Source organism: Myxocyprinus asiaticus, chromosome 6 (genome assembly GCF_019703515.2).
Source record: "Myxocyprinus asiaticus isolate MX2 ecotype Aquarium Trade chromosome 6, UBuf_Myxa_2, whole genome shotgun sequence".
Taxonomy (NCBI): domain Eukaryota; kingdom Metazoa; phylum Chordata; class Actinopteri; order Cypriniformes; family Catostomidae; genus Myxocyprinus; species Myxocyprinus asiaticus.
Window position 1 is genome coordinate 1,034,844 of NC_059349.1, and position 27,977 is coordinate 1,062,820.

The 27,977-nt window shown below is 38.0% G+C and overlaps 1 protein-coding gene across 2 annotated transcripts in view; it reads right to left on the reverse strand.

The window, feature by feature from the left end:
- Positions 1–1,227: 1,227 nt before the first annotated feature.
- Positions 1,228–27,977, reverse strand: part of angptl1b (angiopoietin-like 1b) — a 41,406-nt gene continuing 14,656 nt past the window's right edge. For both annotated transcript variants that reach the window (XM_051701182.1, XM_051701181.1), the window contains exons 4-6: positions 16,082–16,275; positions 5,069–5,339; positions 1,228–2,095 (exon numbers count right to left, since the gene is read on the reverse strand). In XM_051701182.1, the coding sequence (XP_051557142.1) occupies positions 1,908–2,095; positions 5,069–5,339; positions 16,082–16,275 (653 nt within the window). In that variant the 3' untranslated portion in view covers positions 1,228–1,907. The remainder of the gene's footprint in view (positions 2,096–5,068; positions 5,340–16,081; positions 16,276–27,977) is intronic.

A 27,977-nucleotide genomic window follows, 5' to 3' on the forward strand; every position in this document is an offset into this window, starting at 1 on the left:
CCAAAACTAGAATTTACTTTACATTTATGAAAATTAATTACAAATAAGTAGATTTTTTAAACTGCCTGATGAAAATGTGAGTTGTGCTTGCCTGTACAAAAGTCACTGCCATTCTGTATTCTAAGTGGTTAACAGGGCATTGCTATGTGGTTGCTAGGTTTCTTACTGGCCTAAGTCAAAAGAGCCCACCCCAAATCTCTGTGATATTCTGGTCTTACATATGGCTCTGGTCCACACAAACAGCACAAGTTACGCACTAAAGTTTCATAAATAGGGTTAGAGGTTTGTTCAAATGCAAAAAAAAAAAAAGTAGTCAAAGTTTTTGTAGTTAATGATTATGGCAACAATCCAACTCTGTCGCCAATGTCAACATCTACCGATAAAAACATGCAGTCAGTGATATGATAGCAGGGCAATAGGGCATGTAGGTTACAGGCAAAAAAAAAAGCTATTTCACTTTTTTCAATCAAATTTAGAAATGTAATCAAACTAATATGTCTACCTGTTGTGGTCAGAGAAACACAAACTTGATTTGCAACATAAAGCTTGCTTTAAAGATATACATTTTCTGTAGTTAGACTGATGGAGGAGAGTGGAAAAAACACACATCAGCCACAGAAATTTGGCCTGTTCCATTCCAGTGGTTTCTCTCAACCACTTTCCCCCATTGTTGCCTGGATTTGAGCAATATGTTTCTGGTTGTCTGCCTCTGTGCTTCTGGCTCTGTTGTTTTCAGACTCTTTTCCCTCTGTCTCCAAAACCACCAAAACAAACTCTTAATTTCCTTAGACAAAATACATGAGATAGGAAAAAAGTGGTATGCCGAGAGCTTGATTTGAATTGTGTTTTAAATGGAGGCTTTTTCAGAAACACTGTTAGATAAAAGAAGAATATGACAAATGCTAATAACAGAAAGGAATGTCATGGAGTTTGAGTAATTATAAATTTGTATTATCAAGGATAATTTATTGTAAGGAGAAGTATGTTGGAGTATAAACTATTGATGAAAGCATTTAGAGAAAATCATTTGTTTTTGTCTTGTACTTCTGCTACTTTCAAATTTTCTTCTTTGTGGAAAGCTCATGATTGCTGTCGATACATGAGCACTAGCCTGCACTGTAAATTGTAAAAATGTGCAGTTGTTATTTTAATGAGTTAAACTTATATGATCATAACCTTAAAAATGACTTTCATACAAAAGCTGAAATCTGATTGTCTGCTGTCAAATGCTGTTTATTTGAATTCAGGATGTGTTTCACTCTTTGTATTGTCTATGTAATCTGTTATGTACATATTTTACAAAATTACTTTTGTTTGTGTAACTCAATGTGGTCAGGTTGATTGAATTATTTTAAATCGTATAACTGACTTGAATAAAATCAGCTAATTTAGATGTTACATTTTATATTACCTGAGAAAACACTTTTTACATTGCCATGGTGTGAAAAGCAGATGTTAAAATGATGCATGATTTAAAACTTTTCCCATTCTTCTAAACTACTCAAATCTTATCTCTTCAGCTTTCATTTCTAAGCATAAAGAAAACTTTTGTTTGTTGTTGACATAATTCGGCAAAACATATTTTTGTTTTTTATTATACAACTCTAAGGACATTTAAAGAAGGTTTAATTACAAACAACCGACAATGATGATGTCACTTTTGTCCAAAAGTGCCTCAAAACCAACCATCTATTTTGCTGTCACATAAAATAAAACAATGGAGAAAAAAAAAAATGTTTATACAAAAAATTATTTATTAAAGCTGTTATATATTTCACTAGCTTTTCTGGCCTAGGGACACAGACAAGATGATAAATAAAACATCATGTTGAATTTGCATGGTGTTTCCCCACAGATCCTGAATAGATTAGATGCAGAAAAAGCTGCAGCCTAGTCATGCTTTTTCTTCAGTCAATTGGCCTGATCATCATACGCACAGACTTCATGGAGTAAAAACCACCTCCGTAATCTGCCCAAAAAATACCATCCTGAAATCTGCTGCGATAAACTCCTCCTGAGTACCACACTCCATTCAGATTGGTCTGACCGCAGGCATTGTACCACCAGCCACCCTTATGGAAATGAGCACAGTTACCTGAAAGAGAAGCATCTGATAAACAATATGGCACAAAGGGGGAAACATCAATGTCACACAGCTCTAACTGGATTTTGTTTTGCTTTTTACACTAGAGGGTTTGGTGTGGACCTGCTTCCATTCAAGATCATTCAGTTAATTTGGTTGGTATGAAATGTTTTCTGAGCTCAGGTGTGCACCAAGCAATTGAATCCCAAATCCATTTAAAAAGGAGGGTTTGATGTAGAGTTCAGGTAGAATCCAGTATGGTTCGCAACTGGTATGAAAGCAACCTGGCTTAATTTGTGGAGGTGAACCTCTACTGATTACATACATTGGCTACTGGTACATTTGCATGCTATTTTGGGTAGTTGTATGCTGTAAAGTCTGCACTGGTTTGGGCTTTGTAAATGTGTGCAATGCGGCTGCAAAGGAGGCATTCATGAAATAGGTTTGGGACAGGGTCTACAGTATAAAGCATTGCCATTTGTCTCTACAAAAATCCCCACAGGCAATCTCTTGCAATATATCCAGAGAAGACATGTATACAAATGCCGTACAGTGCATACAAGTTTTGGTAGTAAAATCTATGGGGTATAAACAGGCAGATGCTTTTATCTACAGTGATTCACAGTGCATTTTAGCTATATATTTATCCAAAACGAATCAAAAACTGGATAAGTTGTTCACTTCACCTTATTTACTCAACGTTCCTGTGGACAATCAATGTAGACCTGATTCCATTCGAGGTCATTCAGTTCATTTGGTTTGTATAACATGTTTTCTGAACTAAGGTGAGCGCCAAGCAATCAAGTCCCAAATACACTTGAAAATAAGGGTCTGTATGTTTTCTAAGAATCAAACCCATGACTTTGGTATTGATAGTGCCATGCTCTACCAACTGAGCTACAGGAACATTGAGAAAATAAATGTAAGCAAACAACACTTCCCATTTTTGGTACTTGGATTTGTTACCTAGCTACAGTGGTCAACACCTGCTGCTAGTACTCACAGTTGTACTTACATTTATTATGAAAATGTACCACGCTTCGATCTAACTGAACTTGGGTTTGGACCAACAATTGAATTCGTGTCTGAACCAGAGTTCGATTCTTCCCCCTTCCTCTGCCCCTGCTGGTCTTTTTTTTATTTTTTTTTTATTTTTTTATTTGAAACGAGGTACAAATGTTTTATAAATGTGAGTATCACTGTGAGTATTACCGGCAGCTGTAAACCATTGTAACAAGTTAATGACTCAGGAGAAACAACTATACTATAATAATGAACAGGAACATACAAAGATGCAGTTGTTATACCATCAGTAACTGTCCACTGCTGCAATTTAAGATGGATTGCATTCATACCAACTGCGAACCGTACCAGAGTTCACATGAATGGTACCCCAGGCCACCTTTTCAACTGAATGCAGTTTTGTGTTTTGTGTGTAATTACTTTTAGTTAAACACATGGTTTTGTTATTAGATTTGTCATGGTCTCTCTCTGTCATGTCTGCTCGTTTGCTCCACGGCCACACCCCCTTGCTAGCCCTTGATTGTGTAGCAGTCCTACCTGATCCCCACCACTCTCTCTGTATATATACTGTATACTTGTCTTGTTTTTCAGTTTGTTGCTGGATTGTCTTGTGTTATACCTCTACTTTGGTATTTCTGTTGGTTATTTTTGTTCCATTGTGTTTTTGTTGCATTTTTTACTATTAAAATTCCCTCACTCACCCCATGCCCTGCGTATGAGTACTTTTATTTCTGTGAAACCCTGAGAGCAGGTGTGCACCTACTAAGTTCGGAAAACTGCTTATGCACCAACCAAAATCTGAAGTCAAACTTACTTTGTTCCACACCAAAATCTCTAGTGTGAAAGCACTCTAAATCAGATAATAATAAGCAGTGTTGTGTAACGTTACTTTTAAAAGTAACTCATTAGAATGTTGCATTACTCCTTAAAAAAGTAACTTAATTAATTAAAAAGTTAATTTTTATGGAAAATAAAGTTACGTTACTTTTGCGTTATTTTTGCGTTACTTTTTTCTCACAGCCACTTTCTCTTCTGCTATTCATTCCATACAAATAAGCCATGGATTGCATACAAGAGACATTATAGGTCATGCAAGCTACTGTACAACACTCATGTCAAATCAACATAGTAAACAAATAGATATTTAGAAAGTACACTAGGTCTTCACATCATATTTATATTAAAGAATCAATAACATGAATATGCATGATTCGTTTTTCCATCAACATGGCAGCCAATATGAATAATGAAGAATAACCACTGTCTTACCTAAAGCAGCAAAGTCCAACACTTGAACCTGTATCATATTTTCTTAATTATAAATATGACGTGAAGACCTATTTTCTAAATATCTGTTTGTTTACTATGTTGTATTGAGTGTTGTACAGTAGCTAGCATGGCCTGTGCCCATCGACAATGTCAGAGTCAACTTAAGATGTTTTTCAAAAGTCAGGATAAAATTCAGTGGGGAATGCCAGCCTAACATGTTCAAGGAATGTGTCTGATAATAAAATAATATTTTCCACTGAAGTCAGCTCAGTGCACGCTTGTTTTGAGTTGATCCATGGTGCGTACTGACGCCACTGGTTGATCGCATACAACTTCAAATAATTTTTAATGGTACCAAAATATCATAAAAATGGTTTGTTTCATGAAGTAAACTACTTGTGTATTATAAAACAAGAATGCAGAATCTTTTTAGAAACTAAGACATTTTCTCTGTGTACACAATCGATGTAGAACGTTGCTCAGAGCCACAGATCTAGAGTCAGCTTTTCTCATCCCATTCACCCAGTTACGGGGAACTGTAACACGGAGCATTTCGGCTGCATAAGTGATTGAATTGAGCGAGTATTTCACCCTGTGTATCATGCCGTGGCCAGTGGAAGACTAGTCTTATAATAACATGTTAACATGTTACCCCCAACACTGACAATAAGTGATGTAGAATGTGTTATTAACCTGGGAAGGCATCTTTGTCATGGTCCAGTGTGGTGAACTGTTTGCCATTGTGACTGGTTAAGGAGTCTCCAGCATTACCCTGGTAGATGCCCAGACGCAGACGGTAAGATTGACTCTCTGGCTCCAGGTGAAAACTGCTATATGCTGCATAAACCTTTTTATCCATCCAGTCCTCCAGCTCCACCAGTAACTTGTAGTCTTCCTGTTTGCCCAGATTGTAGATGTTTTCCAGACCCAACCAGTGTTCACCTTCAACACTGCCAAACCCCTTCTGGAGTGAAAAGGAAAAAAGATATGTTTAAACAGAGAGGATGATTTGTTTTATCTGATGCTGTGTTCCATTTATTCCATTTGCCTTTTGAAATCGGTTGCCACGGGCTATTTACAAAAGTTGCTGTATGTATGTTCAATGAATAAGAAAGTCAATGTATGTGAAATGGGGTCCAAAAGTCTGAGACCATAATTAAAAATCTTAGATTAAGAATATAATTTAAACCTGGAAACAAACAGAAAGTTTTAGGGATATGAAAAATGTAGAACAAATAAATCGTATGATGTAAATTCAGGGGTGTTAAGTACAGTACTTCATTACTAAACCTATAAATCGTATGATGTGTCTGGGGGATTTGTACTTTACTCAAGTGCAATTTATACTGAATACTTGTATGTTTATTTAATGGGAGCCAGCTGGTACATGATAGCTGTGCGGTATGTGTAAACCACACTCGCACTAGCGACTGACACTAGAGGCTATAGCCTTTAGCCTCCTCGTTAGCACGCCTACGCCGGAGACGGCGGTACGAGTCGAGCAGGACCAGTTACATTTAGTTACATTTCCAAAGATAAAAACTTGAAAAGTACTTGTTATATTTGCAGATCATTTTCCTTCGTTTTACTGGACTGAAGTTGCATTATCCGACAAACGACAGACCGGAAGTCAATCATTTCTAATGGAGAGCCGCCTAGGGGCTGTGTGAAGTTCCGACCATCTGCGGATGCAGAATTTTCGGATCCGTTTTGAGCTTGTGTAGAAATATTTCAGCTTGTGCGACTAGCCCGAACGCAACTGCCTGACCAGATGTGATTTATTTATTCAAAACTATGTGTGCGAAATGAGAAATATAAAAATAACTTTTATAACTTTATTCGGTAACACTTTACAATAAGGTTTCATTTGTTAACATTAGTTAACAACATTAGTTAACATGAACTAACAATGAACAATACTTATTAAGCATGTATTTATTTTAGTTAATGTTAAATTCAACATTAACTAATACATTTTTAAAGTAGTATTTGTTAACATTAGTTAATGCACCATGAACTAACATGAACTAACAATGAACAATTGTATTTTTATTAACTAACATTAACAAAGATTATTATATTGTGTAACAAATATATTGTTAATTGTTAGTTCATGATACCTAATGCGTTAACTAATGTTAACAAATGGAGCCTTATTTAAAGTGTTACCCTTTATTCTAAAACCCTGCTACTTCAGCAGATCTGAAAGTTATGAATGTAGAAATCAGAAATGTTCATTCTTGTTGCAAATAAGTCACAAAAGGCATTTGTAAACAAATGTGTAGATATATGTCATTTATTTCTGCACTTACAAACCCTTAATTTCTTCTCTCTATATACTGAATTTATATTGTTGTTGTAGTTGGGCTATTATTAATTGTCATAATAATAACTATAAAACAGTAATAATAACAATAATAAAAACTAAGTGAATATAATTCATGAATTTTCTTAAATACATCCATCCACTTAACAAAATGACACGGTATCATTCTGAGGTTTGGTATCAAAGGTGAATTCCTTCTCCCATGCATCGAATGCAATCCATTACGAGCAAATTGACAGTTCATCACAACCGCCACTGGGGGTGAAATACGACAGTCATAGGGCTGAAACGATTAGTCGACTAGTCATTTGATCTCATTTAATGTAACATGAGATCACATTAATCGTGCCTGACTGAGGAGAGGAAGAATTACACAGCTCACAGTCCAGATGCACTCTAAACTTTCCAAACAGTTTCAGGTGATGTAGATTGCAAAGTATGAGGGAATTATTATGCAAAAATACAAAATAAGTAAATGCAGAAGCACTCTCATTGTGGAATAATCAGAGCCGGAGCCACCGCTCCACTGAAGCAAAACTTGCATGTGGAGAGTCTTTAAAGGAAACACCCCGGCGTTACATCTTAAATGCAGTTATATTTAATGCGTTATAGCTTTATTAAAGTTCAAATAATATGGAAGCCGATCATGTAAATAACTACAAACTCAGAAACAGGCATTTCTCTGTGCGGTCAGTGCCTCTTCTATGAGTTTCGCGAATGTCCCAATCTAAGGGGGAGAGATTGAAACTGCACCCAGCTGATGCACACTCTGGCGCAGGGATGCTCATCCCTCGAGCACACACGCTTAATGCAGCTAGATTATAACGTGATGGCTCGTGACTTATTGAATCATAATAAATGTGTCACTCTGCATTTCTTATTGTGAAGACAATTGGCAATACAATGCTTTATTAATAAGAGAAAGTTTGTTTTTTTGAGAGTTAAAGATAGATTGAAGTGAACAGAAATGTGTAAAAAGTGAAGCGCTGTGAATACTTTCCGGATGCACTGTACGTGCATCCGGAAAGTATTCACAGCGCTTCACTTTTTCCACATTTTGTTATGTTACAGCCTTATTCCAAAATGGATTAAACTCATTATTTTCCTCAAAATTCTACAAACAATACCCCATAATGACAACGTGAAAGAAGTTTGTTTGAAATCTTTGCAAATTTATTAAAAATAAAAAACGAAAAAATCACATGAACATAAGTATTCACAGCCTTTGCCATGACACTCAAAATTGAGCTCAGGTGCATCCTGTTTCCACTGATCATCCTTGAGATGTTTCTACAACTTGACTGGAGTCCACCTGTGGTAAATTCAGTTGATTGGACATGATTTGGAAAGGCACACACCCGTCTATATAAGGTCCCACAGTTAACAGTGCATGTCAGAGCACAAACCAAGCCATGAAGTCCAAGGAATTGTCTGTAGACCTCTGAGACAGGATTGTATCGAGGCACAGATCTGGGGAAGGGTACAGAAAAATTTCTGCAGTACTGAAGGTCCCAATGAGCACAGTGGCTTCCATCATCCGTAAATGGAAGAAGTTTGGAACCACCAGGACTCTTCCTAGAGCTGGCCGCCTGGCCAAACTGAGCGATCGGGGGAGAAGGGCCTTAGTCAGGGAGGTGACCAAGAACCCAATGGTCACTCTGACAGAGCTCCAGCGTTTCTCTGTGGAGAGAGGAGAACCTTCCAGAAGAACAACCATCTCTGCAGCACTCCACCAATCAGGCCTGTATGGTAGAGTGGCCAAACGGAAGCCACTCCTCAGTAAAAGGCACATGACAGCCCACCTGGAGTTTGCCAAAAGGCACCTGAAGGACTCTCAGACCATGAGAAACAACGATTGAACTCTTTGGCCTGAATGGCAAGCATCATGTCTGGAGGAAACCAGGCACCGCTCATCACCTGGCCAATACCATCCCTACAGTGAAGGATGGTGGTGGCAACATCATGCTGTGGGGATGTTTTTCAGTGGCAGGAACTGGGAGACTAATCAGGATCGAGGGAAAGATGAATGCAGCAATGTACAGAGACATCCTTGATGAAAACCTGCTCCAGAGCGCTCTGGACCTCAGACTGGGGCTTCTTCCAACAGGACAACGACCCTAAGCACACAGCCAAGATAACAAAGGAGTGGCTACGGGACAACTCTGTGAATGTCCTTGAGTGGCCCAGCCAGAGCCCAGACTTGAACCCGATTGAACATCTCTGGAGAGATCTGAAAATGGCTGTGCACCGACGCTCCCCATCCACCTGATGGAGCTTGAGAGGTTCTGCAAAGAAGAATGGGAGAAACTGCCCAAAAATAGGTGTGCCAAGCTTGTAGCATCATACTCAAAATGACTTGAGGCTGTAATTGGTGCCAAAGGTGCTTCAACAAAGTATTGAGCAAAGGCTGTGAATACTTATGTACATGTGATTTTTAATAAATTTGCAAAGATTTCAAACAAACTCCTTTCACACTGGCATTATGGGGTATTGTTTGTAGAATTTTGAGGAAAATAATGAATTTAATCCATTTTGGAATAAGGCTGTAACATAACAAAAGGTGGAAAAAGTGAAGCTCTGTGAATACTTTCCGGATGCACTGTTAGAGAGGGTAGTCTTCACCCCATTATACACTGCAACAAAATACGTTTTTGAATTGTTTTTGTTTTGGATTGTTTTCCAAAAATAATATCTAAAACTAATTTCAAACAACATACATTTACTTTAGCAGCTATACTGCAGAATAAAAAATTGTTATCTGAGAATGTTGAATATAATATTAAAAATACAAATATTTTAAAATATCTAGAAAATCCTTTAAAAAAGATGCATTCACCTGAGAAGCAGCATATAAGATATTTAGACTTGCTTTTAGAGAATTGATCTTGAATATAAGTATATTTTGTGTTTACTGCACTCGCAGAAGTATAACCAAGTGAAAAAATACACTTATATACAAAATTCACTTATATTTAAGATACCTTTTCTTTAAGCTAGTCTAAATATCTTATATGTTGCTTCTCAAGTAAATGTATCTTGTTTTATGGATTTTTAGACCATCTGAAATGGAAAACATGACAAAAACACTTAGGACACAATAGGATTTTTTGCAGTGAATTTCTTTACTGAATTAAACTTAATAAAAAGTATTTTTCCCCCCTTTAATTCAGTGAATGTCATTTAGAGGTATTTTTAAAAGATGATTTTGTCCTCTTTATTGTTAGTAAGCACATTTAATACATCCTTTTAAGTCAGGGCACAAGCTGAATAATTGGTTAAGAGCTAATGATTAATCGTTGCAATAATCGTTCTAATAACCGTTAGATTAATCGATTACCAAAATAATCGTTAGTTGCAGCCCTTGACAGTCATATGTGAGTTTTAGAGACAGTGAAAAGGTGGCTTAAAAAACAATCAAATTGCCAATGAAATTCAATGTACATACAATGTTATTGGCCACAACATCCTCTCCAGGCTTGGGGATGTGTAACTGTAATCCATTAGTTAAATAAAGCATATTCCGATTACACAAACATATTCCGATTACAGTTACGTTTTGTAAAAATTGGGATCATTAGCAAGATTTTATATATTTTTTAACAAAATAAACAAAAGATCCTCCTGATATAAAATAATATATAGACCGCTGCTTGCTTTAGAGCGGCACAGATGCTCAGACAGAGCACTTCTACTAATTTGAGCCTACAAGGTTAGCAACACACTGCATAACGTGGCGGCCCCATTGACATTCTTTGGGTGGTACACTGGCGAGGAGACCAGAGGCTGTTTTTTTTAAATAATTTTTTATGGATGTCTATGGAGGAGATGCTTCAGTGTGCTGAATAAACAGCTCTTGTGAGGAAACAGTCAATCACTTAATGAATTGACTGCCTGTCCACTAATCATCAACATGTTTTACACTAAACAATCCTTTTGGAGTGAACTATGTAATGGATTTTACTTTTATAAGAGAAGTCACTGACAGTTATGTGACAGGTGTCAGTTTACGGCTCTCCCTATTCATTTGTGTGGTATCCGCAAACAATTCTCTCTCATGGGAGCAGCACTCACTGTTGGATGCGCAAGTAACACCTGTCTCACATCACCACTGTGCTGTCAATGCAAATGAGGTCAAGCCATTAAAAGGCCTGCTTCATTGCGATGGCCACTGGAATTTTTTTTTTTATTTTCATTCAAATTTTGACATTATAGTTTCTTCAAAGGAGAAAAGGAAAACAACATTATAGTTCAGTGCAGTTTATGCCATTCAGCTGTGAAAATGCTGTCATTTTTCAAGGACCCGCCATATGATTTAAAAAAGCATTTGAAGATAAGACACACATGGAAATCAGGTTAGCTAGGTTAGCTAAAATTTGTTATTAGGGTTAGTCTGTCATTCTGTCATTCATTTTGCAAGAGCAGTAATAGCTGCCAGTATTGTGACACGAATTGCGCATCATTGACAGTACGGCAGAAAGGAACATGTTCCTTATTGAAATGGAGAAACAACCACTCCTCTAGCAAATGGCCTGTGTTCCCGTAAGGCAGGGGTTATCCATAGGGGTGTTCAAAGGATGCCAGGGGCGCTGAGAGCAAATTAGTAGAGAGGGGGGCGTTAGGTTACAAATGGGGGGCATTTATCAGTCATTAATCAAATCTATCGTCAAGTTCCTGTTTGCATTAAAATGTTTATCTAGACTCCATTATACGGGTTGGTATGCATTTGTACCACGGATCATCTGATTCTGAAGTCTAGTGACGCATCTGAAGTATCTGGTTTAGCAGCGTCAAATAGACAGGCGAAATCACAACCTCCGCTAATGCACCTGTATGGCTCTGTAGGTGGATACGGCTCAATGGACAGAGCAGTGCGAGCACAAAGCAGGTGCATTTTTACTCACAGACTGGTCTCGAGCTCTTAAACACGCACCTCTGATCATTTCAGTGCTGCGAGAACCAGTGAGATGTGAAAACCATTTGAATTCGGCACAGAATTCTACATGACCACCCTTGAATTTACTATAGTAACACTAACTGTACTTTAGGCAGAAATAGGTTCATAATACATATTATCATATCACTTCTTCAGCTCTATTAAATTTGTCATAGGCTACATTAGGGGAGTGAAGGAATATAATAAATTTTTGTTGCAATTTTTAAATGTTTATATTTTGTTTTTATTGTTTTAACATGTGTTTAAAGTAGGCCTACTGTTTGTACTTACAAAAATGCCATATTTTGTTTTATAGAAATCATGTTACATCTAACCACGGTAGTGAAGAAGATCCATGCTTCCATGTGCTTAATATGGTCTTGTTACAAATACCTCTGTTAAAACTATAAAAATAAATAAATACATTTAAATTTTCATAAAGGCAAATGCAAAATACACTATTTTTAGATTCAATAGAAAAGTGTAAATCCAAAAAAAAAAAAAAAATAAGCTAAAATATTTTTGTTTGAGTGTAAGAAAATATAACTGATTTTGTTTGCCTTCAGAAATTCCAAGAGATGACTAATTTGAATCAATAAGAACCTGATGAAAGGACTTCCGCTGTTAGAATAATTTAGTCACATAAATTAGGTGTTAACTTTTTACTTTTTATAGATGTTATAGATAACCTTACTGTTGTTGATACCAGTAAATTTACATCTACATCCAACTCAAAATCAATGTTGTAATGTAGAATGAGCATTTCAGTGGGACAAAAGAATTCTTATTGATTATTTTTGAAATAAAATAACAATACTACTTTTAGTATTAGTTTCTGTCTTTGCATTTTCATTTTATAGGCCCCAGATATTTCCCACCTGTGACCAGCAGGTGCAGTGTTTTGTGCACTTCAAAATAATAATGAAAGCTTCGTTCTGCCTTCTATACTAACTCTGTAAGCAAAAAATTAGAAAAATTACATTATTTTTCAGTCACCTTCAGATAGCAAAAATATTTGGAACAAACAACATTAAAGAAAACGTTTACAATTCCCAACAGACGTGTCCCTCGGATTAAGGGAATGATTTTGAATGATCTGAATAATTCACTCAAACACTCCACCAAGTGATCAACATATACAAAGTCATAAGAAGCACAAAAAAAGAAAAAAGAAAACAGGACATCAGTAAAAGATTCCATAATCTATTTCTTGATTTTCTTGATTTCCAAAATTTCACTATATTATAGTAATTGTTTCACTAGCAATAATTTTTTTGGAGGGCTCTTAACAATGTAAAATAAACTTGTGTTTTTCCCAGTCTGCTGCAAGGAATTCCACACTTATAATACTTAGGGCTATCAATCGATTTAAATTTTGAATCAAATTAATTACATGACCTGCCAATTAATTAACTAAATTAATCGCAATTAATTACATATATCAATATTTGCTGAGAAAGGTCACCAAATAAAGATAATTAAACATAAATAATACATAATAATTCATATATATCACCAGATTGTAACCTTTTGACAGTGAACCACAAAATACTCCTGTCCGCCCTCTCTGACCTGGGCATCACAGTTACTGCACTTGAATGGTTTGAGTCATACCTCATTGGCAGATCCTTCAAGGTCTCCTGGAGAGGAGTGGTGTCCAAGTCACACCAGCTGACCAATGGTGTTCCTCAAGGATCAGTGCTCGGACCTATCCTCTTCTCGATGTACACAACATCACTCGGACCAAACATTGAGGCACATATCTTTCCTACCACTGCTATGCAGATGATACTCAGCTCTACCTGTCATTCCAGCCTGATGACCCTATTGTCTCAGCTTGTATCTCTACCTGACATTTTGACCTGGATGAAGGAACGCCACCTTCAGCTCAACTCATCTATTGACCACAACCTCACTATTTATCTTGGTTCAACTACACTAACACCAACCAGGACAGCTCGGAACCTGGGAGTGGTGGTAGTTGACCAGCTTAATTTTAACGCCCACATCTCATCAACAGCCTGGACTTGCAGATTCGCTTTTTAAAACATTAGGAAAATCAGACTATGGCCTTCAGGACAGCCAATGGAACCGCATCCTCTTACTTCAACTCACTTCTCCAGGTCTATGCTCCAACTCGCTCTCTGCGGTCTATGAACGAGCAGCGCCTGGTGGTCCCATCATCACAAAGAGGCTCAAAATCTATTTCACGATCGTTCACTTTCTCTGTTACTCTGTGGTGGAATGAGCTTCCAACCTTCACACGATCTGCTCATACCATCTCAACATTCAAGAACCTGCTGAAAACACATCTGTTCCGTGAACACTTAACCAATCCACAATAATTGCACTTACTATGGAACTTAACTTGCACTTACTGTACAAAAAAAAAAAAAGAAAAGAGAAGGATTCTCTGTCTCTTTCTTCTGCGCTAGCGCCTATACTACTCCAGATACCTTGAGAACTTGACAGTACAACACTTCAGATATTGTTGAATTTTGTATGACTATTTGCTTGCTATGTTCCTCATTTATATGTCGCTTTGGATAAAAGCGTCTGCTAAATGACTAAATGTAAACGTAGATTGAAATATATTGCATTATTGTGGCAGAAGCATGAAGCATTGATTTGACAATACAAAAAAGTGATTTTAGAAGTCATTATATAGTTTGTTTTTATTCACATATCATTGAACTTATGCCTACAGTCAACAGCAATCTATTTTGCAAATGAATTTGTCAATCTGTCTGAGAGCTGTTCTTTCTGGAGGTATTCTTGCCATCTTCCTGTGCTATTTTTGATTGTAGTAATGCAGGTCTATGCACTGCACATATCTGTCAGATGGATGCTTTTGGAGCATTGCATAATTTTTTTGAAGTCATAAACAGTACATTTTTAATTTGCTGTTTGAAGTTAAAAGTAGTTCCTTGAAAACCACATTTTGAGATCCTTGCATTCTGTTGTGCTTCGTATTGCTGTCAAGAATATGTCCAGTGTGTATGGCTCTCATTCTGTTCCTGTGCTGCTTGTGGGATTTGTTGAGGGACACTGACTGCCCCCTACTGACACGGCTTGTATAAACACAAAGTTAAATGTACTTCTAACTAGGATTACTCTGATGATAGGAAAATATTTAATTTTATAATGGAATTTACGTACGTTTCAGGAAGCATAATTAATTGCATTCATTTTTTTAACGCATTATTTTTTGCATTAAATTAATGCATTCAATTGGCAGGGTAATAATACACAACATTTTAAAAGAGCAGTTAACCTTTATTAACAGTTTACCTTTAAACAGTATTGTTTATTTGTCTTCTTCCGGGGGTGGTGTCCCCCTTGAGCATTTTACTGCTTCAATATGGGACACAATGCCTTCAATACTAGAAGTTTTGCCGTTTAAGTAGGGGTAAGTCCCCGTCGAGCATCTTGCCGCTGAAATATACACATCATCATTGCAGCCTAAATACACAATGTCCCAGCTAATACAGGACAGTTGGCAACCCTAATAATTTCTGTCAAATCCACTTGAGAAAAACAAAATGTTTCTGGATCCATGAAGCCCATGAAGCAAAGACAGCATCATCCACGTCATGTACTTCCAGGGCTGCATGCGACTGCTGAGCAACTGACACTGAGATGAAGGAGAATACTAATGGATAGAGCTGTTCAGGTTGTAGTCCAAAAACCCAGAAGAAAATCAGCATTTTCAAGCCATGGGTTCTTTAGTAAAATGAGTGGTAAACATATCTTGAAGATACTTGAACATTTTGCTCTACAACCTAAATTACACACAAACATAACCCAAATGTGAATAAAAAAAACTAAAAAAAAACTTTAAGTATGTTGCTAACAAGTTACTAGATAAGGACTAGGACTATTTTTATTTTTTAACACACCAGCTTCAAATTACACATTTGAGGTATGATGTGTGTAATTTATGTTGTAGAACAAATCATCCAAGTAATGATTACCACAGACCTTATTATACTCATAAGCTGAAAAGCTTCATCATAAAAAACAATTCCAGAGGGGACCCATGGTGAATTATCTTTCCGTGTTTGCTTACAAACTGATGTAAAGTCTGAACAGCTCAATTTTAGCCCTCCTTGATTCAAACTTGGATGTTTCTTTACTTGCCTAGATTGAACATGCACACAATTTGAAAGCCGTAAAAGAGGGGAATATTTTCAAAAGTATGACCTAAATTTGCCTTTGTTCCTAACACAAAGCTTATGATATTTTTATAGTGCTATTTTTTGTACTTTTCAAAGCTTGACAGCCCCGTTCCTTATTCACTTTAATTGAATGGAAAATAGTGCTAGGATTCTTCAATACATCTCCTTTTGTGTTCCACAGAAGAAAGGAAGCCACACAGGTTTTAAACAACAAAAATGTTGAGTAATGGATTGATACATTTTCATTTTGGGGAAAAAATATTTCTCACCTTATAACTATTCCAGTTTCTGAAGAAGTTGACAGAACCATCTTTCCTTTTCTGGATGACTGTCCAGCCCCCTCTGTCCACATCATGCTCACACCAGGCCTGTACAGGAGTCTCAGTCTCATCAGGCTTCAAAAGATACAGCCCACTTGTGTCATGTCCAGCTTGCATCGCCTGAAAACAGTCCCGAAAGGGACCTTGAGAGACAGAGGAAATACATACACATTACTGCACACATACAGGTGTGAGTAAAAGTTGCTAAACCCTAGTATTTGTAGATTTTAACATCAATCTGTGCAAAAAAAAAAAAAAAAAAAAATGTGCACCAATCAAAAGTTCATAATAAGACCGGAATGTAGCCTATATTAAGAAAATAAATAGGGTCACTTTTGTATTAATTCACTTTTATATTTTGTTGACTGATGCTGAAATTCACATACTTGGTGAATGATGTTGATCTTAAAATAATTTTGGGGGAAAACAAAAACAAAGAAAAATATAGCTGCAAGCAGCAATTATGGGGCCAAGTACTGGAATGGCAAGAATTGCACAAGGTGCCACAAGATGAACAGCTGCCAAAGAGACAAACCTAGCTGTGAATCAGCACACCTAAGCACTGTGTTAACCACAGTCAGCTTAGTATTTGCATTCAAAATTGAGAGCAAAACATTATTGCTGAGAAAATGTTTTTGGTACATCAAAGTGGTTTAAATTGAAGCAGGAATTATGCAGTGTAAGGACTACATCATATTATGCAAAACACAAAAACTCAAAGGTCAACCAAAGTAAAAATTGTTAAATAATTTATGCAGGACTCAAATTCACAACCTTCTGAACATCATTACAATGCTTTAACCACTGGGCCATTCAGCTGACACAATTTAACAAAGCCAAAGAGAATCTCCAAGCGATGAGTACAAAGCGACTGATGAGAATATTTTGTTGCAGCCAAGTGGATTTGAATTCAAGCAGAAATTATGCAATGTAGTCCATCCTCCATAGTATTAAGTACAACAGGAAAACTCAGAGGTCAACAAAGCACACTTTTTAAAACCGTACTTTGCTGGACTCAAACTCACAGCCATAACCCAATGCTTTAACCACTGGGCCACTCAATTAAAACATCTCAACAATGCCAAAGACACATTCCAAGCTGAGAGTAAAAATGATAGCTGAGAATATCTTGATTTGAATGCTAAGTGGTTTTGAATTCAAGCAGGAATTATTCAATGTAGTAAAGCCTACGTAGTATCAAGCTCAACAAGAGGACTCAGAGGTCAACAGAAATACAATTTTTAAAATCACTCTTCACTGGACTGAAACTCACAACCATATGAGCCATAATCCAACACCCTAACCACTGTGCCACTGAGCTGACGCATCTCCGGCATGGCAAAGAGACATTGTAAGCTTATAGTCAGCATACAAGTGTGGATTATCTTTTGAACTATAGGTGGTGCTGTCTCAAAGCTACTCAGGTATCCTCAGGACATGATGTAGATGATTCATAAATATTTTCTTTTCAATCTGACAATGCTTTTAAAAGATATATTACTTTTTAGTCAAATTCAGTGTGGCGGAGGGACAGTATGGCTGACATGAGAAAAAAAATGTCAAATATCATTATCTAAGATGGCAACTACTGTAATGGGCAGAGTTATAATGGGCAGAGTTATAATGTATGGGAGTTCATTTTAAACATTAAGAGGAGAGTAATCAGACAAAAAAATAATTTTGTTTGTAGAATATATGGTTCAAAAGTACTTCTTTTTACAAACAAATGTAAAGTACATTTTTGACATGGTGGCAGCACAAAGGAGTTTGTCTTAGAATTCCAAAATTTGCTATGGGGACTATTCATGACCACCCCTATCAGTGTGCCAAATTTCGTCATTTTCCTACAAACAGTTCTATGGTCTGCCATAGGGAGGAAGAAGAAGAAGAAGAATAAACATAGCTGTAAACACCAATTATGGGGCCAAGCACACACATGGCAACCACTATATAACACTACCCAAAGAACACATGATACACAGAACATGCCAACCTCACAGGACAAGTTGCCCCAGGTCAGATTCAAACCTAAGACTTTCCAATCCATAGCTCAAAAAACAAACCATTGGAACAATCCACTGTATCATAGAGGCACAACTTTGTCAGTCACCAAAAGGCCATACCAAGCTTAGAGCAACACAATAAAGCATATCACTCATCATAATCAACTTCGTTTTCATGCAACTTTTCAACAAAGATAAAATTTGAAATTTGCTTCAATAAGCACCAACATGGAAACCATTGCACAACCCAAAGAGCACACATGACAGAGCAAATACACACAACATTTCAAGTTGTCTCAGGAAGGATTTGAAAATATGTCTTGCCATTTCACAAGTCAATGCTCTGTCCATTGCACTACAGACCCACAACATTAATAGTAACCAAAGGGACATATCAAGTGGAGAATGTATGACTGTCAAGCACAACAGTCACCATGATAAACTTCATATTCATATAACTTTTCAATGGAGATCAAAATCAGAATTTGATTGTGGAAAATACACACAGGTCACGTAAACTACAACACACAGAGACTGTATCACCTAGATATCATATAGAGACTGTGTCTGTTCCCCAAACTACCAAACACAAACCCCTCACTAAATCCTTTAGACAAAATCTGATTACGGTCAAACTTGAAAAAAATAAATAAAATAAAATAAAATAAAAATTGAACATAAAGATCATATAAAGATAGGGCTACTATCTTTCAACCAAAGCACTAATTGTAAATGAAATTATTACAGATCATAGTTTGGATGTGCTCTGTTTGACTGAAACCTGGCTTAAACCAGATGAATATATTAGTTTAAATGAATCCACTCCCCCAGGTTATTGTTATAAAAATGAGCCTCGTCTGAAGGGTCGAGAAGTTTTTGGTGTTACTCAGAGGACAGGATATTAGTTTAAGTCCTTTGAACTAATAATGCTTATTGTAAGACCGTCAGATATAAATAAAAAAAGTCGCCTTTTGCCCTTACTACAGTATATAAATTTAGATCACCCGGGACTTTCTCTGATTTCCTTGGTGAATTTGCAAATTTTCTATCAGATCTAGTAGTTACTGTAGATAGAGCTTTAATTGTTGGTGACTTCAACATTCACATAGATAATGAAAATGACACATTGGGATTAGCATTTATCGATATTCTCAACTCGCTTTGAGTCAGACAAAATGTGACAGGACCAACTCATCGCCATAATCATACGCTAAATTTAATTACAATAGAAATTCTACCGAAGAGCGATGCCATCTCAAATCATTACCTCGTCTCTTGTATGCTGTGATCATCTAATGTTACTTAGTCTACACCACGCTATTGTTCAAGTAGAACAATTCTTTTGACCACTAAAGATAGCTTCACTAATAATCTTCCAGATCTATCTCATATACTCAGTAAGCCCCAAAGTCTAGAAGAACTTAATGAAATAACAGAAAATATAAATACAGTCTTCTCTAGCACTCTTGATAGTGTCGGCCCCCTTCGATTAAAGAAAATTAAAGAAAAAAGCCCCACACCATGGTACAATGATCACACTCATGCTCTCAAGAGAGCAGCTCAGAAAATGGAGTGCAAGTGGAAGAATACAAAATTAGAGGTATTTCGCGGTGCATGGAATGATGTCTGTAGCTACAGACAGGCACTAAAAGCTGCCAGGTCAGCATATTTTAGCAAACTCATAGAAAATAACCACAACAATCCTAGGTGTTTATTCAGTACTGTGGCAAAATTAGTTAGGAATAAAGCCTCAACTGAACCAGATATTCCGTCGCAGCACAATAGTAATGACTTCATGAATTTCTTTACTGATAAAATTGAAATAATTTTGTACAATTGGAATTATGCAATCATCTGTCACAGTACTGCAGAAAACAGTGTCTCATAATTTTCCTCACGTGCAACTTCAATCCTTCCCTGTCATAGGTCATGAAGAGCTAACAAAACTTATCGAAACATCAAATGCCACAACATGTATGTTATATCCAATACCAATTAAGCTCTTAAAAGAGGTATTCCCTGTAATCTCAGAACCTTTTTTTATATTATTAACTCCTCGCTATCCTTAGGACATGTCCCAAGAAACTTTAAAATGGCAGTTATCAAACCGCTTATTAAGAAGCCACAACTTGATCCTAGAGAACTGGCTAATTACAGACCGATTTCAAATCTCCCAAAAAATACCAGAAAAGGTTGTGTCTTCACAATTATGTTCATTTCTACAGAGAAATAATATATATGAACAATAACAGTCATGATTTAGGCCACATCACAGTACAGAGACTTCACTTATCAGAGTTACAAATGACTTGCTCATATCATCTGATTGTGGCTGCATTTCTCTTCTAGTGCTTTTAGATCTTAGTGCTGCCTTTGACACGATAGATCACGATATTCTCTTGAATAGGCTAGAGAATTATGTTGGCATTTGTGGACTTGCATTAGCATGGTTTAGGTCCTATTTAGCAGAGCACTACCACTTTGTCTGTGTAAACGAGGAATTGTCAAATCAAACAAAAGTTAAGTATGGAGTGCCACAGGTATCAGTTTTAGGGCCTCTGCTTTTCTCCTTATATATGCTTCCCCTGGGAGATATTATCAGGAATCATGGAATAAGTTTCCACTGTTATGCTGACGATACCAACTTTATATTTCTTCGAAACCCGACGAAATTTCACAATTCTCCAAATTAGCAGAGTGTATCAATGAAATCAAAGATTGGATGGCCAGAAATTTCCTTCTACTCAATTCCAATAAAACAGAGGTACTAGATATTGGACCAAAAACCTCTAAAAATAAGCCGCTAAAATATAATTTGACTCTCGATCTTCAACAGCGAAGAACTTAAGTGTTATATTTGATACCAATATGTCATTTGAAAATCAAATTTCCAATGTTTGTAGAACAGCATTCTTCCACCTAAGAAATATTGCTAAGTTACAACACATGCTCTCTGTTGCTGATGCCGAAAAACTAATTCATGCGTTCATGACCTCAATACTAGATTATTGTAATGCATTACTGGGAGGATGTCCAGCAAGTTCAACTCCTGTCGACTCCATACAAAGCTTTAAATGGTCTAGCTCCACAGTACTTAAGCGACCTTCTACCATGCTATATTCCATCACGTTCTTTATGATCGCAAAACTCTGGCCTGTTAATAGTTCCTAGAATATCAAAATCCACAAAAGGAGGTAGATCCTTTTCCTATTTGGCTCCTAAATTATGGAATAGTCTCCCTAACACTGTTCGGGACGCAGACACACTCACTGTATTTAAGTCTAGACTCACCTGTTTAGCCAGGTATACACCAAATTTTTTCTTCACCACACAATTAGGCTGCTTTAGTTAGGTCTGCCGGAACCTGAAACACTGATCATGATCTATAACTCTGCAAAACTTTGAATGGCATCTACGCTAATATTATTTTATTTGCTTCCATGTCTCAACCTGGGGACTGCTATCCCGAGGTCAACAGAACCGGATGGATCTAGCTCCATTCTTGCTTGGTATAGGACTCCACTGCTACGTGTCTCTGAGTGATGATGACATACATCACTTCAGTCTATTATGATGGACCTCAGAGGATGAACTGATGCCAACTCCAACCATAAGACATGGGATACTTCATATGCCATTGCCTGAACCTTGGACTTAGGATAGACCTCACCAAAATTATCGGCCGGTTGAACTGCGAAGCACCTCACTAATCTCGACCTGCATCATCTTGGTCTAATGATGGACTACACTCTTAAAATGGAATACATAGACTATCAATAAATTGCCAACAAAAACCTTCATCAGCCAACTAACAAAGGGCAATTCATCTTTATGAACTTCTGCAGTTAATCCAGGATGAACTTCAAAGACATTAGTCATTAATCTTACAGTTCTTACAAAATCTTTGTTTAAACAATGGCCCTTAACACTTAGTCTAATAACTTTAAAACATGATTTGCACTGCACATAAATGTTGGCATTATATTCATGCTATTAGCCAGAGGGGAACTGGCCCCCACAGTGAGCCTGGTTTCTCCCAAGGTTATTTTTCTCCATTAACTAACATCTTATGGAGTTTTGTATTCCTTGCCACAGTAACCTTCGGCTTGCTCACTGGGTTTCTAAATACAATTATTATTTAATTACTTATTTTTATGCACACGTCATAATTGTATTTAATCAAACTACACAATGATGACTCTAAGACTTTATAGATATTACGGTATCATTTTCTGTTAATGCATGTTTTTCTGTAAAGCTGCTTTGAAATGATGTGTGTTGTGAAAGGCGCTATACAAATAAAAATGATTTGACTTGTTTAACACATTGATCCACTTCGTCGTCATGGCTCAGCAATAGCAAAGAGTCATCCAGAGATTAGAGTCTGCACACGAGTGTAGGTTATCTTTTGAACTATAGGTGTTGCTGACTCCAAGCTGCTCAGTTATCTTCAGGACATAATGTCAATGATGCATACCAAATTTATTTTAAATCTTACAATGCTTTTAAAAGATATGTCACTTTTTATTAAGATTCACTTTGGCTGATGGACAGTATGGTTGATATAATAAATATGTATAAATGGTATAGTTGAAATCCTCATGGCCCACAGAATCAAAAGACACCAACATCATGATTTTAGGTTCAAAACTTATGAGCAAAAATAGCACTTTTGACCCATAGGTGACACCATCTCAAAACTTTGTATATACCCCCAGGTCATGGTCCTAATGAAGCATACCAATTGTCGTTTTGATATGACAAACTGTTGTCGAGATAAAGCCTTACATCCATGTTTTACTTCGACCTCATTAAATTTGTGTTAACTTAACTTTTCAACTGAGGTGAAAATCAAAATTCCGTATTATTCAATCTGTGTGGCTTGGTCTGGAGATTATTTTGAACCATTTTTTAGGCAAATCAGACAAAATTTCAAGGAAGAGTAGCGAAACAATTATAAACGACAGAATTCAAGATGGCGTCCACTGTAATGGGTGGAGTTTTGATGTATGGGGTTCATTGGAATCATGAGGAGGAGTGTAATCAGATGCAAAAAGAATTGCATTTCTAGGACAAATGCACTAAAGAAAAGTGAATTTTTGACATGGTGGTGGCACTATAGAGTATGTCCTAGAGACCCCAAATTTGTTATGGGAGCTATTCATGACCACCTCCATCAGTGTGCCAAATTTCACCATATTCCTATGTACGGTTTATAGGGCTGCCATTGATTCCCAGCCAGAATAATAATAATACTAACGGATACAACAGGTCCCATAGCACCTTCGTTGCTTGGCCCCTAATAATAATACTAATGAAAACAATAGGTGCCACAGCAACTTCAGTGCTTGGCCTCTAATAATAATAATAATACTAACAATAACAATGGGTGTCACAGCACCTTCGGTGCTTGGTCCCTAAATATAGCTGCAAGCAGCAATTATAGGACCAAGCACAGCAACCAGTGCACAACACTAAGATCTCACAGAGCAAGCAAAGATCACATTGCCTCCATTAAGATTTGAACACACAACTCTCTTTTCTACAGTTCGGGGTGCTATCCACCACACCATGACATTGCCAGTTAACAAAGGGACAAACCAAGCCTAGAGGAATCACAGCTGTGCACAGCTTTTACCATGATCAACTTTATAGTCATGTAACTTTTCAACAAAGATGCAAATCAAAATTTGACTGGGGAAAAGCCCAGCCTCCATTCAGCATGCAAAATACAAAAATCTCAAGAACTAAACACATTTTTAATTCATGACTTGCTGAGGTGGGGATCAATCTGTGAACCTTCCATTTGCCACTAGTCCACTCAGCTGCTGGGTTAACAGTACCCAAAAGGAACATACTATGCTAAGAAGTTTTTTTCACAGCCTAGCACAACAGTCAACAGCTTGGCCCCAAATAATACTAACGGATACAATAGGGGCTACACACCTTCAGTGCTTTACTCAAACCTTACTCAAAATGGCACTGAGTATGGCTGCTGTGTTGCGAGCTCCGACACAACATTGCAGTGTTTTGTTTGTTTTGTTTACAGTTATTATGTTTTTGTCTTGGATGTTGTCTGCCTTATTGTATACGATAGACAAACACTTTTGGACATTGGTTCTGCAATTTCACACCAAAAACCGGACTTCCAATTCCTCAATGCCGACCCGCTGTTTACAAACACGCAAGCGGAGCCCTTTGTCTGGGCTGCCCGGCCGTGGAAATGCAGAAGGAAAAGGGGAAATAGAGCCGGCATTCTCATCAGAGTAAGACGTCGTGCAAATCGACCCCCGCTACCCAGTATTCTACTGGCAAATGTTCAGTCTCTGGACAACAAGCTCTGCGAGCTGAGAGCGTGGATCTCTTTCCAACGAGAGACAAGGGACTGCTGCATTATCTGCCTTACAGAAACTTGGATGTCTGCGAAGATTCCAGATTCAGCCATCAAACTTACGGGGTTCTCAGTGCACCTAGCGGACAGAATGAAAGACCTCTCAGGTAAAAGCAGAGGTGGTGGTGTATGTTTTATGATCAACAAATCCTGGTGTGATCAGAGGAATGTACATTCTATCAAGTCTTTCTGCTCTCCTGATCTGGAATTTCTTATGCTTCTGTGTCGACCATTCTGGCTACCGAGGGAATTCACAGCGGTCATTATCACTGCTGTGTACATCCCGCCACAAGCCGACACAGACCGGGCACTCAAGGAACTCAAGGAGTATAAGTGAGCAGGAAACCGCGCACCCTGAGGCCGCGTTCATTGTGACCGGGGACTTTAACAAAGCCAGTTTCAAATCAGTCGCACCAAATACCACCAACATATCAGTTTCAACACACGAGAGGACCGGGTTTTGGACCATTGCTACTCTCCCTTCCGGAATGACTACAAATCCCTTCCCAACCCACCATTTGGCAAATCCGACCACTCTTCTGTTCTCCTTCTGCCCACTTACAGGCAGAAATTGAAACACCCACCCTCAGAATGATCCAGTGCTGGTCGGACCAATCAGATTCTATGCTACAAGACTGTTTTGATCACGTGGACTGGGAGATGTTCCGTTCCGCCTCTGATGATGACATCGAGGTTTACGCTGATAGCGTAACGTGTTTCATCAAAAAGTGCGTAGAGGACGTTGTTCCGACCAAAACAATACAGATCTACCCTAACCAGAAACCATGGGTTAATAGCGATGTTCGCGCGATCTCAGCTTTTAATTCCGGGAACGCGGAGGGGCATAAACAAGCCAGTTATGCCCTCCGCAAAACTATCAGAGAAGCAAAACGCCAATAAGGGACAAGATTGAAGGACAGTTCAACACCACTGACTCTAGAAGCATGTGGCAGGGAATTAATATCATCACAGACTACAAAGGGAATAAAAACTCCGGCGTAAACACTGCTGCCTCTCTCCCAGATGAGCTTTATACTTTTTATGCTCATTTCGAGGGAAATAACACCGCCTTCGCGGAGAGAGCTCTCATGGCCGTAGCTATAGAGGTTAGTTTGCTCTCTGTCTCTGTAGCGGATGTAACCCGATCCTTCCGACGGGTGAATATCCGTAAAGCCACGGGTCCAGACGGCATTCTGGGCCGCATCATCAGAGTGTGCGCGAACCAGCTGGCTGGTCTTTTTATGGACATTTTCAACCTTTCCCTCTCCTTGTCTGTAGTCCCCACATGCTTCAAAATGTCCACCATTGTGCCTGTACCAAAGCAATCCAAAATCACTTGCTTAAATGACTGGCATCCTGTTGCTCTGACCCCCATCATCAGCAAATGCTTTGAGAGGCTAATCTGAGATTACATCTGCTCTGTGCTGCCTCCTTCACTGGACCCATTGCAGTTTGCATATCACAACAACCACTCCACTGATGATGCCATTGCATCTACACTACACACTGCTCCCTCCCACCTGGAAAAAAGGAACACTTCTGTGAGAATGCTGTTTATAGACTACAGCTTAGCATTTAACACCATAGTGCCCTCCAAGCTTGATGAGAAACTCCGGGCTCTGGGCTTAAACAGCTCGGTGTGCAGCTGGATCCTTGATTTCCTGTCAAGCTGATGCCAGGTGGTTAGAATGGGCAGCAACATCTCCTCATCACTGACCCTCAACACTGGAGCCCCGCAGGGTGTGTTTTCAGCCCAGTCCTGTATTCCCTGTACACACATGACTGTGTGTCAACACACAGCTCCAATGCCATGATTAAGTTTGCTGATGATACGATGGTGGTAGGTCTGATCACTGACAATGATGAAACGGCCTACAGAGAGGAGGTGCACACTCTGACACACTGGTGTCAGGAGCACAACCTCTCCTTCAACGTCAGCAAGACCAAGGAGCTTGTGGTGGACTTCAGGAGAAACGACAGAGAACACAGCCCCATCACCATCAACAGAGCACCGGTGGAGACAGTCAGCAGCCTCAAGTTCCTCAGTGTCCACATCACAGAGGAACTCAAATGGTCTGTCCACACTGAGGCCATTGTGAAGAAGGCTCATCAGCACCTCTTCTTCCTGAGACGGCTGAGGAAGTTTGGAATGAAACACCACATCCTCACACGGTTCTACACCAGCACTGTAGAGAGCATCCTGACTGGCTGCATCACTGCCTGGTATGGCAATAGCACCGCCCACAACCGCAAAGCCCAGCAAAGGGTGGTGTGAACTGCCAGACACATCATCGGAGGTGAGCTTCCCTCCCTCCAGGACATATATACCAGGCGGTGTGTGAAAAAAGTTCGGAGGATCATCAGAGACTCCAGCCACCCGAGCCATGGGCTGCTCTCACTGCTACCATCAGGCAGGTGGTATCGCAGCATCAGAACCCGCACCAGCCTACTTCATGGCAGCTTCTTCCCCCAAGCAATCAGACTTTTGAACTCTTGATCTCTCACGATCAACATACATCATCACTGCAATTTTTTTATCTTGTTATCTCATACCAGACTGTCATAAATTATATTTTCTCTTAACAATACACTGGCAACTGACTATCAACCGACAGCCTGAATGTCAATTCAGTACAATACAACCTACTGTATATTTTATATATACTTTATATTCTATTTTTATTGTATGTGTATTCTATATTATGTTTATGTGTGTTCTATATTGTGTGTATTGTATACTGTACATTGTATATTATTATTGTGTTGTGTAATTATGTGTATATTAGATATGTAATTTGTGTTGTGTAAATCTGATGTTTATTGTAAATTGGTATAAGTCTTATCACTGTCATGACTGCTATGTTGCTCGGAACTGCACCTAAGACTTTCACCCACTGTTGCACTTGTGCATATAGTTGTGTGACAATAAAAGTGAATTGATTTGATTCTTTTTAAGGCCATGGGTGCAAGCTGAACTTAAAGGAATATTACAGGTTTAATACAAGTTAAGCTCAATTGACAGAATGGCATAATGGTGATTAACACAAAAACTAATTTAGACTTGTCCCTCATATTCTTAAAAAAAAAAAAAAAAAAATCTGGGTAACATGGCTACACGTTTACATGCACTAATTTCACTGTGTAACAATTTTTTTTATTTATTTTTTTTTTGTTCCTGGGTAGTAAGTGTTATTTCCTAATTGCTTATGCCTCAAAAGTATAGAAAATGGCTATTATTCCCAACAAACTTTGCTTTTGTGACCGGAACAGTGATATTTTGATATTTACCTATTTCAATTAGAAAATAGGTGAATTTGTGTCTTTTCGTTCACATAAAGTCTGAAAAAAACAACATATGAATCCAAATTAACATGTATTTATACTAAAGTAATATTCAAAGCCGTGCTGGTCCATAATGGTAACAAGTACCCGTCTTTTCCCCTGGCTCACT